The sequence below is a fragment of the Artemia franciscana genome, chromosome 21 (genome assembly GCF_032884065.1).
Source record: "Artemia franciscana chromosome 21, ASM3288406v1, whole genome shotgun sequence".
Classification (NCBI taxonomy): Eukaryota; Metazoa; Arthropoda; class Branchiopoda; order Anostraca; family Artemiidae; genus Artemia; species Artemia franciscana.
Window position 1 is genome coordinate 19,704,004 of NC_088883.1, and position 16,583 is coordinate 19,720,586.

The 16,583-nt window shown below is 34.7% G+C and overlaps 1 protein-coding gene across 2 annotated transcripts in view; it reads right to left on the bottom strand.

Annotated features, from left to right (window-relative positions):
- Nucleotides 1-3,911: 3,911 nt before the first annotated feature.
- Nucleotides 3,912-16,583, bottom strand: part of LOC136041039 (uncharacterized) — a 44,025-nt gene continuing 31,353 nt past the window's right edge. For both annotated transcript variants that reach the window (XM_065725571.1, XM_065725570.1), the window contains exons 3-4: nucleotides 15,580-15,678; nucleotides 3,912-5,051 (exon numbers count right to left, since the gene is read on the bottom strand). In XM_065725571.1, coding sequence (XP_065581643.1) covers nucleotides 4,668-5,051; nucleotides 15,580-15,678 — 483 coding nt within the window. In that variant the 3' untranslated portion in view covers nucleotides 3,912-4,667. The remainder of the gene's footprint in view (nucleotides 5,052-15,579; nucleotides 15,679-16,583) is intronic.

Consider the following 16,583-nt stretch of genomic DNA (forward strand, 5'->3'; position numbering starts at 1 on the left):
TTGGTAACATTTTCGCAGTTTAAAAGATGAACAGAAAAAATGTGCGAACGCTCATGAGCCCGAGGGATATTTAGAACTGTTGGGGAGAATATTTTAAGGATATTCCAAAGTAGGTGACACCCCAAGACCTGCTTGTCATTTCTATTCAGCTTGAACATCATCTCACGCCCTGTAGAAAAGGTTTCTGAACTTCGTTATTTATCGTTAGCAGCAACCTTGTGCCATTTAAAAACAGTTGGAGTTTCCAACTGTTTGATGTTTCCAAAAATAATGTATTCAATGATGTTTCCAACTGATGTTTGCTCCAACTGATGTTTGATGTTTCCAACTGAATTGTTTCCAAAACAATGATGTTTCCGACTGTTTCCAACTGAACTGTTTCCAAAAATAATGTAAAATTGATGTATGAAAATACATCTGATATATTGAAAATCGTTAGCAGCAACCTTCTGCCATTTAAAAACAGTTGGAGTTTCCACAAGTGCTCAGTGATTCAGATGTTCTAATTTAGCAAACATTTTTACTCAGTTGTATTTTCAAATAATATGTTCTATTATGGCACAGACAAATTTGGTAACAATAAAAACAATGTCTTTAGCAGAGATTCCCATTTTTCTTAAATTTAAATTCTACGCAGTTTCCAAAACTAATGTAAAATTCAGAACATAGGGTATAGTGTTTTGGCATCAGAAACCTCTATAAGGAAAGTGACACTACTCTGACGTACTAAAAATAAGAAAATAGCTTGAGCAAAAAATATGGTTAACTGATAAGTAGGGGAAATTGTCACCGCCGCAAAGAAAACAACAACATTTAGCTTTTCACGTTTCTTTTTTTTTTGGTATAATAATGAGCCAAATTAGTATTAGCAATAAGCATATGAATCTCAGCTTCAAAAAGAGCAATTACGAACCTTGCAATGCTGCCGAAAAACGTCAAAAAATAGATGTCGTTGATGTTGAATTAGTTTAGCAATTAGCATATGAATGTCAGTTTCGAAAAAAGCAATTACCAACCTTGTAATAATGCCGAGAAACGTCACAAGATAGATGTTTTTGATGATACTTGACACTTGTTGATTTTTGAATTGGAATGAAATAGTTGTGGGTGTCAAGTTCTATTTTATTCCATTTTAATTCAAAAATCAACGGACTCGGTCGAGGCACTAGCTTCCCCTTTTATGAGTTACCCATAACCTTTGAGCTGGAGGCTATGGGTTCTTACTGAGAAACTGAAATATGGGGAAAGAGCTTTTACTGGTTTTATCCAATACTTAAACTTATTAGGGAAGTATGGGATAACGAGACAGTTCTTTCAAATTGGAATAAAGGAATTTTCACGAAATTGCTTATTTAATAAAGAAGAAAGATAATTTGGGATAATCGGAGATACACATCTAACTACGATCAATCAGTAACAAAATACCAGCTAAGGATGTGTCCAAGATCTTTCTTCAGGGGGGGGGGTGCAACAAAACGCATTAAAAATTTGTTTATATGCATTTCTGCTATGTTGTTTTACGATTCGGACAAAAATTTCGGGAGGGGGGGGTCGAACCCCTTAATCCCCCCCCCCTCCCAAAAAAAATGTCTTATGACCAATCAACAGAATTCAGATATAAGTAATTTTGATTTACAATTACAGCATATATGTTTCTGTGAAAGAATTTCTACTACAATTCATAGGACCTAGAAAAAAAATTTGCTATTAAGATGTTTCGTTTTTAATGAACTTTTATTAATCAGTAATACAAAATGTAAATACAAAGAGGCAACAAAAAAGAATCTCCATTAATTAAGTAACACTCAAATATGGTCATAGCAAGACAACAACAAAAAACATATCAATTAAATATATGAGCATTTGTAAACATAAAATTAACTTAAAGGCACTACTCTGTAAAGAGTATCTGGGGAAATCATCCGTAAAATAGTAAGATTAGAACAAAATTTTAGAACATTTCAGTTTTTTAGGAACAAATTTCCAAATTTATAGAACATTATATGTTCTATAAATACTATTAATAAAAACCGACTAGTGTTTACTTTGAACTCCTGGGGTACAAAACTCCATGGGGACAGTCAGATTTTTCCCCTCCACGGAAACAGCAATTCGTACAAATACGATCCCATTTTGAATTATTTCTTAAAAAACAAAATTCAGAAGTATGGGGGGAGAGGGTGTACTTTAGAACTGGTAGACCCCTCCCCGCTAATACAGGCAAGAGGCATGCTAATATCATGCAAATGTGGTCAAGCGGGTTTAAACTAGCTGAATATTCTATACTTACTATTTTACCATAGATCAATGAACACGAATAGAAACACATTTACAACCAAATCAAATACCAAATATCATTGCACATGAAGATTTAAATTGGCGCCTTTGGCATATAGAAAATTCTTCATTTCCAATCAGTAAGTAGCAGAGCCGTTCAAAGGAGGGGGGCAACAGAGACAACTGCCCCGGGCACCATAGCTGGTGGTTGCCCACTTTGATTACATTTTTCATTTTTCTTTCGTTTTTTTGCTTATATTTGAGTCCGGAGGGGGATGTAGCAATTAATTTTTCTAAGGACAGCATTTCTCAAACCATAAGGCCTATTCTACACCTCACGATTCTTTTGTGGTTTTATTTTGCGTTACTTACGACAAGATAAAATACTGCGACGAAACCCAATCATATTTTACGAACATTTGATTTGGTTCCGTAAGAATATTTCAGTTTGATGCCCAAAAACGGGAATAAAAACCTGAAAACCTCCGCGGATGTGAGATACTTAAAAGACGTTACTTCGACTAAATTAGCTTGAAAAAATCTAAATCTAGAAACCAAAAATTAAATGACTTGAGTGTGCGACTTCTTGTTTTCAGTAGGTTCCAGAAAAAGTGGTTGATGTCAAGAATTCCCAAACCTCTTGAAGAAGAAAGCAATAAAGGAGTATTGAAATACAAAGAGTATTCTAACACTACTGTAAAAGAGAGTAATTATTTCCAAGAGAAATAAATCATCGAAATTCCTACTTATTGTTGGGAAAAGACACGTTTTGACATGTCTTGACAAACAAAAAACATTTTACATGCATTAATATCACGGAATTACTTGGATTTTTTTTTTTAGAAAAACAAGATTTTTCTGAAGGGTATTTTCGACTAAAGGTTGAATAAAAAAAAATCAAAGGAACATTAACATAGAAGAGGACAAGGAAATTTTTTCCATATAAAATATAAAGTTTTTCTACTTGTCTAAATAGCTACAAGCTAGTACAGGAGGAACTTTTTGTTGCACAATTAGCAATACCGACTCTTTGCTGACTAAAAGCCTAATTCGCCTTGAGTCGTAGGCTCGTTAAGTCATAGGTAATTCGCAAATAGGCTCGTTAAAGCCTATTCGCATTGAGATTTTACAAATACCTAGACCTGGCTAAATGTAATTTGGGTGAATCAGATCTTTCAGGTTTACTGTTGCCCACCACCAGAAAGTTCAATTTTGATAAATTTCATCTTAAATAATTTGCCTGGATCAAACTAGCACTAGCTGGATCTCAGTATAGGTAAAAATCTCCCTGTGAGTGGGTCATTACTCCACTTTTCTTTATTTACAGCTGCACATATTTCCGTGGCAACCCTTCCCCCATTTTTATCAAGGTGGGGTATGGAACTTTTTTTTTTTATATTCGTTCAGGTTTTTAGTTGAAACAATGCAAACACTGTTTTGAACATTCGCCAAGACTTAGGTACTAATTAAAACATACACAAAATTAAAGAAAGAAAAAGCACATCCCTTAAACACAACCATCAAAACCCAACAATTTTATAATAGGTACTCCATGAGTATTTTCGCTCACTGGGGACTGTGGAGGTATGTGATTGGAAAGGAATTTTCACCGTTTCTAGCCAGCCAAACGGAAGTATGTGATTGGAAAGGAATTTTCACCGTTTCTAGCCAGCCAAACAACGGGCTTTAGTTCCCAGTGGCCGAAAATATTCCTTATATCTTTGACCCAAACGTATAATTTAAAAAGAGATCAGGACTTCTTCTTGGTCATGTAATTAATGTGATGAAATGTTTAAGATCAGATTTTGTGCAACATACGATGATTCTCTTGGGCCTCGGAGTAATAGGCCGAATTTTGGCATATGTGTAAATAATTTAGCATTAATCTGGACTGAATAACATACTATATGCAGATGAAGGAAAAATTGAACCTTTGAGAATGAGATAAGTTATTTTTAATTATTTTGAAGACCTTAATGCTATTACTCTAACTAATAATTTGACGATCAATAAAATCACAGTTTAAGATAAAAGATGTGGGCACTAGTTTCATGCTTGAGATCTTATGATTTTGAGAACTTGAGAACTTACCACCCCCCTGAAATATCAATAAATGCAAAAAAAAAAAAAATCATTTTGCTCTCAACGCCTGTAATTATTGGTAATAATTAAATTGCCATTTAGATACATCAGATAAATTGACGTGTATGAATTAGGAGGGGAGGGACTAAATTAGAGGTATTGATTTGGAATCAAATAATTAGCAAAAATGTACATATACATTTACAGTAAGGAGAGTTTCATTGTTAAAGGAAGAAGTTGGTTATTTTTATAACCAGGCCAGTCAGTAAGAACAAAGTAAAAGAGTTGATACACATGTTTTTAGTCAATTACTGGGGTTCAGGTGTATCTGATATCGTCAATGGATGATCTTCATCAGAGTGGTCTTGAATGACCATGTTAGGGTAAAGACTTGCAGAGCTTTGACTACTCGCAGCAAAAGCCATGGCTAAACGGGAAGGCAGATCCACAACATGTGAATGAAGAATCGGTGGTGGAGGATAGCTTGCATGATTGTGCATATTTTCTGCATGATTGTGCATATTTTCTGCATAATTGTGCATATTTTCTGCACAATTGTGCATATTTTCAGCATAGTTTTGTCTTGGAAGATAACCATGAGTTATGTGTCTTCTTCCTTTGTGCTTCATCACAAACGCAGTGGGATCTCGGTCAATTACTTTCTTTCTAGTAGAGCAAAACCAAGACGAAATCTAAAAAGAAGTTAAAATCAGCATAAAAAAAAATCAGCACATGTTGTTTACTGGCCACTTTTTCATCAGCCGAAGGAAACGAAAGCCTCTTTAACGATAAAATGTTTTCCTCTCTTTTTCTGTTAGTACCACGGTCGTATTTAAGCATGGAAATTGGTCTTAAAACAAACATTTTCTGTATCGTGTCATTTTGAATGGATGACCTTGAAAAATTTATCAATGGTCTTCCCATAGTAAATTTTTCCTTGTCATCTGAATTTTTCAAATTCTTCAATTCTATACAACATTCCGAATGACCTTACAGAAAATAAGAGCAAAGAGCTCATATGGTACTTGTGACGAGGCCGGACGAGCCAAGAGCTCCGATGGTTTGAGCTCTAGCGAAATTCTAAGAATCAATAGATTGATTTAAAAAGAAAATCAGAGGCTTAATGCCGGACGGGATTTAAATAAGAGCTCTGAGTCATGAGGTCCTTCTAAATATCAAAATTCATTTAAATCCAATCACCCACTCGTAAATTATAAATACGTCATTTTTTCTTATTTTTCCTCTCCCTTCAGCCCCCCAGATGGTCTAATCGGGGAAAATGACTTTACCAAGTCAATTTGTGAAGCTCCCGGACACGCCTACCAATTTTCATCGTCCTAGCACGTCCAGAACCACCAAACTCGCCAAAGAACCACCCCTTAAATCCCCCAAAGAGTGAATCCATTACGGTTACGTCAATTACGTATCTACGACATTTGCTTATTCTACCCGCCAAGGTTCATCCTGATTTCTCTCTACTCTAAGCGTTTGCCAAGATTTCCGGTTTCCCCCTACAACTCCCCCAAATGTCGACAGATCTGGTCGGGATTTGAAATAAGAGTTCTGAGACATGAGTTCCTTCTAAATCTCAACTTTCATTAGGATCCGATCACCCGTTCTTAAGTTAAAAATACCTCAGTTTTTCTAATTTCTCCAAATCAACATCCCCCAGCTCCTCCAAAGTGAACAGATCCGTTCCAGTTATGTCAATCACGTATCTATAACTTGTTCCTATTCTTACTATCAAGTTTAATCGCGATCTCTCCACTCTAAGCGTTTTCCGAGATTTCTGTTTCCCCCCTCAAATTTTCACGTTTTCGAAGAATTCCCATTTCCCCCTCCGACTGCCCCCAATTTCACCGGATCTGTTCGGGATTTAAAATGGGAGCTCTAAAGCACAAGATCCTTCTAAATATCAAATTTCATTAAGATCTGATCACCCGTTTGTAAGTTACAAATACCTCATTTTTTCTGTTTTTTCCAAATTACTCCCCCCCCCCAACTCCACCAAAGAGAACAGATCCAGTCCGGTTATGTCAGTCAAGTATCTTGGACATGTTTTTATTCTTCCCACCAAGTTTCATCCTAATCTCTCCGCTTTAAGTGTTTTCCAATATCCCTCCCCAATGACACTGGATCCGGTCGAGATTTAGAGTAAGGGATCTGAGTTACGAGGTCCTTCTAAATATGAAATTTCATTAAGATCCGATTACTCCTTCGTAAGTTAAAAATACCTCATTTTTTCTAATTATTCGGAATTAACCCCTTCTCCCTAACTCCCCCAAATAGAGCGGATCCTTTTCGGTTATGTCAATCACGTATCTAGGACTTCTGCTTATTTTCCCCACCAAGTTTCATCTCGATCCCTCCACTCTAAGCGTTTTCCAAGATTTTAGGTCCCCCCCCACTCCACCCTTAATGACGCTGGATCAGGTCGGGATTTAAAGTAAGAGATCTGAGTTGCGAGGTCCTTCTAAATATGAAATTCCATTAAGATCCAATTACTCCTTCGTAAGTTAAAAATACCTCATTTTTTCTAATTTTTCAGAATTAAAGATCCCCCAGATAGAGCAGATTCCTTCGAGATTTAAAATAACAGCTCTGAGACACGATATCTTTCGAAATATCAAATTTCACTAAGATCCGATCACCTGTTCCTAAGTCAAAAATACCTCATTTTTTCTATTCTTTCCGATTCAACCTTCCCCCACTCCCCCCCCCCAGACGGTCAAATCAGGAAAAAGACAATTTCTTATTTAATCTGATCTGGTTCCTGATACGCCTGCCAAATTTCATCGTCCTAGCTTACCTAGAAGTGCCTAAAGTAGCAAAACCGGGACCGACAGACAGGCCGACAGAATTTGCGATCGGTATATGTCACTTGGTAGATACCAAGGGTCATAAAAACGACAGTTGGTCATTTCTCTATTACCCCTTTCCCAGTTGAGCAGAACCAAGCTGCCACCTTTTGGCTAGGTACACAAGGTTGTACAGAGGTAAGAGAAGGGGTGTTTGTGTACAGAAAATCTGTTAGGGCACCAATTAGAAAAAGATACATCTTTAAAATTTCTTTGGAAATTTCTGTTGGGGTTGTGTGTTAGAATAGATATTGCCCCAGGCACTGAGTACCTAACCCCGCCTATACTAACACTACTATTTAAAAGGAAGTTAAAATTAGCACGAAAATAATTTCAAAACACAAGAAAACAGTTTTTACAGCCTTAATAAGGCTCTTAGCTTTGTTACAGAAGACCTTTTACACCACTTAATTGTCATTAATTAAAAAATAAAATAAAAAGAGATTAAAAAAAATAAAAAGGTACATTAATACAAAGATGACGAGCAATAAAGTTAATTCATTATTCAAACCTAAAACGACTATCACTACTAATGAATCAATGAAACCCAAAACAGACAAAAATCCCGAAGAATAATCAAGCCAATTTCCCGATGAATAGATATTACCACACACATTACCAGGGCTAACGCACCATAAGCCTTCTAAAGGCAGGGCCATCATTCGGGCTTTACTGAAAACTAAATAATAAAAAAACTAGTATTTTTTTAACTGAAAGTAAGGAGCGACATTAAAACTTAAAACGAACAGAAATTACTCCGTATATGAAATGGGTTGTCCGCTCCGCAATCCCTCGTTCTTTACACTAAAGCTTTTAATTGTTTTAAAAAGTAGAATTGTGGCAAAGAGTCAAACTTTAGCGTAAAGAGCGAGGGATTGCGAAGGGGACAACCCCGTTTCATATACGGAGTAATTTCTGTTCGTTTTAAGTTTTAATGTCGCTCCTTACTTTCAGTTGAAAAACTAGTTTTTTTAAATTTATATATTTATAATAAGCATGAAAATTCAATTCTTTTGATGTATCTTTTAGCATCAAAATTTCGTTTTTTAGAGTTTCGTTTACTATTGAGCCGGGTCGCTCCTTACTATAGTTCGTTACCACGAACTGTTTGATAGTTCTTCTTTCCAACAGTGTTTTTATTTGTCATGACAGTAAAAAAAAAAAAGAATAATAAAATCATCATACTAACTAAGATTACTGAAAAGGACAAATGAAAGTAAATGGACTTTTTAATAAGAACTGAAGGTAGATTAATGTTATATAGCTGCTCATTCCTCAGCAATTTCCGCCTTATTAACGTTATAGAAGAAATAAACTTACTAATTTATTTAATTTTCAGGAAATCGCAGATAATGCTTTGGTCTTTAGAAGGTTTATAGGGGAAGACATAGTCTTCCCCCAGGTCTTTAGAAGGTTATTAGTCTTCTGTTTGTGGTAATTTCTGTTAAAATTAATTCCTGTTCATTTTTAACTGACATTAGTGGCATAATGACATAACGACTGGTATTAACTGACATAATGACATAACTGATATTACATTACTACATTACTGGCAATGGGCTTTTGCGACCTGAACCACGTTTTCTTAGTCTGCCCATAATGACATCAACAATAACAATCTAACCCTACTATGTAATTCCCTAGAAACATTTTAAAAACATTTGCTTTAATTGAATTAACTGTCTTACACTGAAATGGATAGAACTTCTGGAACAATTCACCTTTTTAAATCTTATAGATTTTAGATGTTTAACAACTAGAAATAGATATAGAAAAAGTCTACAGGAAACAGGATAAGTCTATATGAACGAAACGGTATATTTTATTTGCAAAGAGCATTATATTACAAGTTTTCATCTAGATATAGATGTACAAAAGGTAAATGAATAACTAAGTCTAAATTTCAAAAAGTAAATATTGAGATTGCAGTTGTCGAAAAAGGACCGAAAACGATTACTGTATCTTTAGGGTATCTGCAATGATATCAAATTAGGGTATCACAATGATATCAAAGACGATTTTTGTTTTATAGGAACACTGCCTTCGATTGAAGGGGGAGCAATTTCGGGAAGATTCAGAAGCTACAGGGAGTAAGCTGTATTCTTTGACGAAATTCCTTTCACAATGTCAATGGAAGAAACTTCCGGCTCCTTATCGGGTATCAGTCGGCAAAATACCAGAGAATGGATGTCTCCGCTGTTCGTGCGATCTTTTTGCTCTGACAGAGTTGTTTAAAGCTTTGTTTACAGCATACACAGGTCGGATTACGATTGTAGCAGGTTATAAATGAAAAATAATAAATGTGGGCTACTATAATTCAGTTAGAATTGACTGGTTCCGCAGAAATTCAGAGGAGTAATAATGAGATTTGAAATTTTGATATCATAGACATGCAGTAAAAGCAACAGAAAATCCAATTCTAACTGACTATTTGTCCTGTGTAAAAATTTAAGGGCCAATAAAAATAACAAAAGCTTTAAAGTTACAAGGAAAGCAAATTATTTTAGCTATTTGATCTTCTGCTTACATGCAGAACTGGCAGTAAAGAGTAAGAAAGGATATAATTATTTAGCCCCCCCCCCCAAAAAAAAAGTTCTATGACACTCACGATTCGAATTTGAGACTAGTCGGCCTTCTTTCTGAAACTTAAGGTTCCGAAGAATTCTTTCTGAGACTTGGGGTCCATAATAGATTAATCAATAAGCAAAACGGGTGAAGCTTGTAGACCGCCTTTGGCATCCTGACATTTTTCAAAAGCATGTTAATACATTTTCGATGGCCCTGATTATTTCCAGTACTTACAATTGAATAGAAATCGTACTTAGGCTTGAAAAGTGATCATTTTAATACGGTAAAAAAATGTGCGTTTCAGTTGGTGTTTCAAACGCCAGTTTCAAATTGACAAGTCGAGATATAATTACGCTTTTTTGACAAGGTCAACAAGGATGGAGATAGATAGTGTTTTTTCCCAATTTACCGGAAGTATTCTTTAGATAAATAATAAGGATGCCCCCTCCGAATCATTTATCCCCTATTCAGTAAGGATGAGCATAAATCAAAAGTTCATAGATAGCCCTTAGCTAGGTATATCTACAAAGGGGAATACTTCTTATCCTTTCCCGACATCCCAAAATTTTTCTTACGATCTTTTAATAGAAAAATCTTCAGTATAAGCCTATGTTAGGGGCTATAGAGAAGAAATCATGTTAAGACAATTTAATTGTAGATACACTCGTCTTTACCCCCCTCCCCCATGCACAAATATATAGCCTCAGAGAACGATTTTTTTTTCGATCAGTGTACCCGTAAATTGAGTCAACTGTGACAAAATCCTGAAACGGAAAAACACATTTTCTTTCTGTTAACTTGTATCCTTGTCAACAGTCCCTAATCTTGGATTATACCAAATCTTCTGTACCATCCGTCTATTTTTCCACATCCCCTAGAAAAAGAGTTCTAGATAAATAAGCACTCCAGTTAATCCAGCCCCCCCCTCCTAATTGCCGCAGGAGTTCTTGAGCCACATGAATTTACTGAATGTCAGCTCCAAAACCGCCTATGCCATCTATTACTTAAATTCCTAGATACTGCTGGAAATACTTTCCGAACCATATTTTTGCACTTACTTCTGTCTTTATTTGCCTTTCTCATGAAAAAAAAAGACCAAGTGACGTTAAAATGTGCGATTAAATATGGAATCAAGGCTTGTATTAATGCTCAACGGAAACTTCTTATCATCTCCAGATTCGAGGTTAAGTTGAATATGCATTTAACAATAACCGAAATACATTGTCACCAATACCAGCTGATTCATTACAAGATACTATTAATTCTGTTAAACCACTGAAAGCTCCCGGCTTTAATGGTATTGTTAATGTAGTTTTAAATAAAATGTCCATGTCTTAGCTCCCACTTTACTTAAAATATATAATTCATGTTTGAACATTAAGTGTTTTCCTAGGGACTGGAAATATGCTAAAATCTTAGTATCCCAAGCGGGGGAGAACTAATGATTGTTTACCATCTTCTTATCGACCCATCATTTTCCTTTTGTTACTTCAGTATAACATATTCTTTGGCTTTTTTAAAAGAGCTATAGGCAATAAGAAATGTAATGTATATTTTTACGATTGTTAAAGCAGTATTTTAGGGTTTTGTCATGATCTTATTTGAAACAAAGTATGATTCAATTTTCGTCTTTGTTAGGTTTCTTTGGGTCAGTCGACATGTGCTGTAAGTTTGAAACCGATTAAAGATGAAAATATCTGGGTCCATTTTTGGCGTTTCGAACCAACAAATTAAAATTTTTCCAAATTAACGGGCCAACCCCCTCCCCCCCCCCAGATGATTAAATCGGGAAAACGACTATTTCTAATTTAATCTGGTCCGGTCCCTGATACGCCTGCCAAATTTCATCGTCCTAGCTTACCTGGAAGTGCCTAAAATAATGAAACCGGGACCTTAGCTTATTGCCAGTTTTCGGCAAGATTTTTGAAAGAATCTTATCCTGTATTTTGAATGATCCAAGCATTAATAAGGACTGGATTTCTAAAGACCAGTTTGGATTTGTTAACAGTTGATCAACTGTGGATGCCCTGGACACTTATTTCTTATCGACTTCTTAATCTTTCTTATCGACTATCTTAAGACTTCTTATCGACCCATTAGCTTATTGCCAGTTTTCGGCAAGATTTTTGAAAGAATCTTATCATATATTTTGAATTATCCAAGCATTAATAAGGACTGCGATTTCTAAAGACCAGTTTGGATTTGTTAACAGCGAATCAAATATGGATTCCCTGGACAAACTTGTCACAGCACAGGAAGAAAATAACAGGAAAATATCAAAGGTGTCTTCGACAATGCACGGCACCCTGGGATTTTGAAAAAGTTATTAAAATTAGGTTTTGCCACTCCTCTAGTTATGCCAAATAAAAAGTTATCAATCAGATCGATCAATTTCTTACAATGATAAAGCTGACAATGTAACTCGTATCCTTCAAAAATCGTGCCCACAAGGAAGCATACTCTCTCCGTTTTCAGGGTCTATTACTGTAGACGATTGGCTTCGTTCAGTTACCGATAGGCTGTACAACACAAGCGCATGCTTATGATATCTGTGTAACTAAAGATGCACATTTCTTAGATCATACAGCTAAAAAAGGTATTTAACCTATTAAAAAAATGGACAGATAAAAATAAATTAAATTCGATGTTCATACATGCGAAGCTAGCATCTTTACTAAGAAAGAGAAACTCTATAGATTAATTTTTAGTCATTGAATAGCAATAAGTGATAAAGTAAGGTACTTGGGCTTAAATTTTGGACAGAAAATTAATTTGTCGAATGATCATGTTGAAAGTAAAGTAAAACCACTTGGGTTCTTAAGCCATTTGACCTAAGAAAATTACATAAAGCTGCTATTGAATCCACCATTTTATATGCTTGTCAGCGCTGCATGGTTGTCAGCACTGAATAAAAAGAAAATTGTAAAAAAGTTAGTATCTGTCCAAAGAATTTCTATGGTTTTGATTTCCAAAGCTTTTTTATCCGCTAAAACTGAAACAATAACAGCTTTAGCAGGATGCCTTCCTATTTATTTTAGAGCCAAAGACATGGCTCTCAACACATATCTAAAGAGAGGAAGTCCTGATTATTGCCCCCCCCCCTGAATAATTTAAATAGCCATAAAATGAATGAATATACATATTATACTAACTCGTAAGCAAATTATGTATACAGTAATTCCCTTTCTACCTCTAATACTATAAAGGAAAATCGAAAAACTTTACGCATAAACCATTACAACATTGAATGGTATGAAATATTCTGTCGAGTTGAAAGTTCTTCAAGTTACAAAAACTTCACCTAATTATAAACTAACTCAAATAGTTAATGGTCCCTGTAAATTAAATTCATTTTTATGTAGAGTTAATAAAAGTAATTGCTCCACTTGTAATTATGGTGCTGAAGAGACTTTATATCATTATGTTTTTGAGTGTAAACTTTTTGAAAATGAAAGAGCCAAAATGCAATTTAGATTACAAGAGTTTTCTTAATCTAATATTTTTAATATTAATGTTATTTGATTTATTAAGAGGCTCAATATGCCGTTCTAGCATACTTGAATCAAACAAAGACTTTTTTTTCTTTTGTGCTATTTAGTAGTATTTTGTAGCTGTATTTGTGATATACTCCATGTGCTTTATTTTGTAGATTAGATAATGAAATATTTTTACGGGTTTAGTCACTGAGTAACATTTAGTCACAAACCATTCATGGTTTGTATTAAGTAGTTATCCATTTGGTCGTCACTCGACCAACTTCGTTAAAAAAGGTTAATGAAGACAAATTTCAAGGTTTGAACAGACAGAGTTTTCCTTCTAGCGATTTAAGCGCGTGTCCTTTCAAAAATATTTTCACAAAAAAAAAAAAAAATTCACAAAATTTATTTTAATTCGTTTTAACAAGCCATCGAAAATATGTTGGGTGAGATTGGGTTGGTCAAAATTTTTCACAAAATTTCTTTTAATTCGTTTCAACAAGCCATCGAAAATATGTTGGGTGAGATTGGGTTGGTCAAAATTTTTCATAAACATTTTTCACGAAATGTCTTTTATTCCGTTTTAACAAGCCATCAAAAATATGTTGGGTGAGATTGGGTTGGTCAAAATTTTTCAAAATTTTTTTTCACAAATTCTCTTTTAATTCGTTTTAACAAGCCATCGAAGTTATGTTGGGTGAGATTGGGTTGGTCAAAATTTTTCACAAAATTTCTTTTAATTCCTTTTAACAAGCCATCGGAAATATGTTGGGTGAGATTGGGTTGCTCAAAATTTTTCACAAAACTTTTTCACAAAATTTCTTTTAATTCGTTTTAACAAGCCATCGAAAATATGCTCGGTGAGATTGGGTTGGTCAAAATTTTTCACAAAATTTCTTTTATTTCGTTTTAACAAGCCATCGAAAATATTCTGGGTAAGATTGGGTTGGTCAAAATTTTTCACAAAAATTTTTCACAAAATTTCTTTTATTTCGTTTTGACAAGCCATCGAAAATATGTTGGGTGAGATTGGGTTGGTCTATACCTATAAAGAAAATAGTTTTAAAAATACAACATTAAAAATAGCCATCATTCATCTTTTTTCAAGTCCTATAGGCATTTTGGAATTGTTTGTATCAGTCGGAGATTTTTCAAATAGTCATTCTTCAGAGTCTGTAGCTTCCACGCAGACAAATGGATCTAACCAAGTGGTTTTCCCAATCACAACCAAGAAACACAGAAATGGGCGCGGAAGAAATTATTGCTATTATTATGATTATTGACAATTACTAACAACTTAAAAAAAGATTGCCAAAACTAAATCAACTGTACTCAAAATATAAGAAACTATGGAAATTTTTCAATGGTGTGGATTTACTTCTGGGAAAGGGGCATAGTTTCGAAGGCCATCGCAAAAAAAAGTGTCTACCATAATATGCTGTAACAACCTCTTGTATACCCATGAATTTGTATATTCTGTGCATTACAAATAGTTTTGTATTGATACAAATAGTTATTACTACTAATGAGACCTTTATTATTACGTGCAATTTTTAATCGACTTGTAATTTTTTTGCTATCGTAACACTAACAATAAACTTCATCACGCGTAAAAATATTGAAAAAATTAAGCTCCCAATTAGGTTTAATTAAACAAAAAAGAAGCTAGACTAGTGTTCTATGTTTCCGTGTTCAGAAGCGCGCCTTTATTCCACTATTTTATTTTTGTGATGCAATTACGGGAGGCAATCACCTTATTTCTAGAGGCCACTCTCCAAAGAAAGGGAAGCCATAGAAAGGGAGGTCTTTTCATAGCATGAAACCATAAAACCCGCTTTCGTTTTTACCCGCTGTTGTGTTTAAGCGTTGTCACACTCTGAACTGTTAAAACAACCGCAAAACCTGATTGGGTCTTTTGTAAGAAACTTTAATTCTGTGAAGTTTTCAAATTGCTAAATTCCTTTCAAGCTCACTGTCTACAGTCAAAATGATGAGGACACAAAATGTCAAAGCCATATTGACGATTCCCACACGAAATGTCAAAGCCATATTGACGATTCCCACACGAAATGTCAAAGCCATATTGACGATTCCCACACGAAGTTTCAATGTTTGCAATAGAATACTGCGAATTTAGTCTTCCACAGTTTGTCTGTCTATATAACAATGGCATAGACATGGACATGACTTCACAGCTCAGATCCCGGTGCCCTCAGCCTCTTAAAACATAATTACAAGCCTTTTACAAAGTTTTCTCCCTCCTCCCCCGTAGAAAAGAAGGAGCTAAGTGCTAAAGGCATACAGGCAAATTTTCTTACTTTAGGTATGGATAATCCCGTTTTCAAAGACAGTGCTTCTTTTTCATTTCTTGATGGATAGGGATCATGTATATTTTCATAAAACCAGTTTTCTAAAATCTGAAAAATAAACAAAATATCATTAATAGTTGAAAAAAGGTGCAAAATATAAAATAATAAAAAGTGCAGAATATAAAATTAATATACATTTGATATTTTATTATACTTACAATATTATATTATAGTAATAGTATCAAATTATGTATATTATATTTAATAAGTTTTTTATTATATTTAATAATGATATTCATTATACTTAATCTTATATATTTCATTTATTATAATTAAAAACATTAATTAGAGTGTGTCGCTTGATAGAGTAACTAGAGCACATAACTTAAAATTACGCTGGCACGTATGCAGGGGGGGGACCTTCGGGCCCGGGCGCACCCCCCCCCCCGAAATTTTGTGAAATGTTTAATTTCCCCATGGTTTCATGGGATTTCTGGCAAAAGTAGGACATTTACTAAGAATCTAGATACATGTGTGAAGCCTTTTTGGGGGGATTTTGCAGCATGCAATTATCCGATCAAGTCACTGCCCAATTATTAACCCATTTCCTGTCTAACTTTTTACCCTCTTTGAAATAATTAGCAATTGTACTGTTATTTTTTTTGTAAAGAGAGTTTGCTTTCCACAGCAAAACATAATTATCCTTGATATTAGGGCGTTTATCCCCCCTTTTCAGGATAAATTACAGCTTTTAAATGATCCATTTTGGAAACAATCATTTTTCATTAAAATCTACGTTTTTGCAATAGAAGAACTACCCCTCACAGCACCCATATTGCACTGTTATCCCTAAAATTTCCCTTTCAGTGGGATATAATAAATTAATCACTGGTTCTAAATCGCTATGAACATAACCAGAGCCTAAAACATACTTTTGAGGCTTCAGTCTTCTTCCCCCCATCCGCTACGATACTACAGATTAAAGTTAATCTGTATTTTCCGATATATGTGCT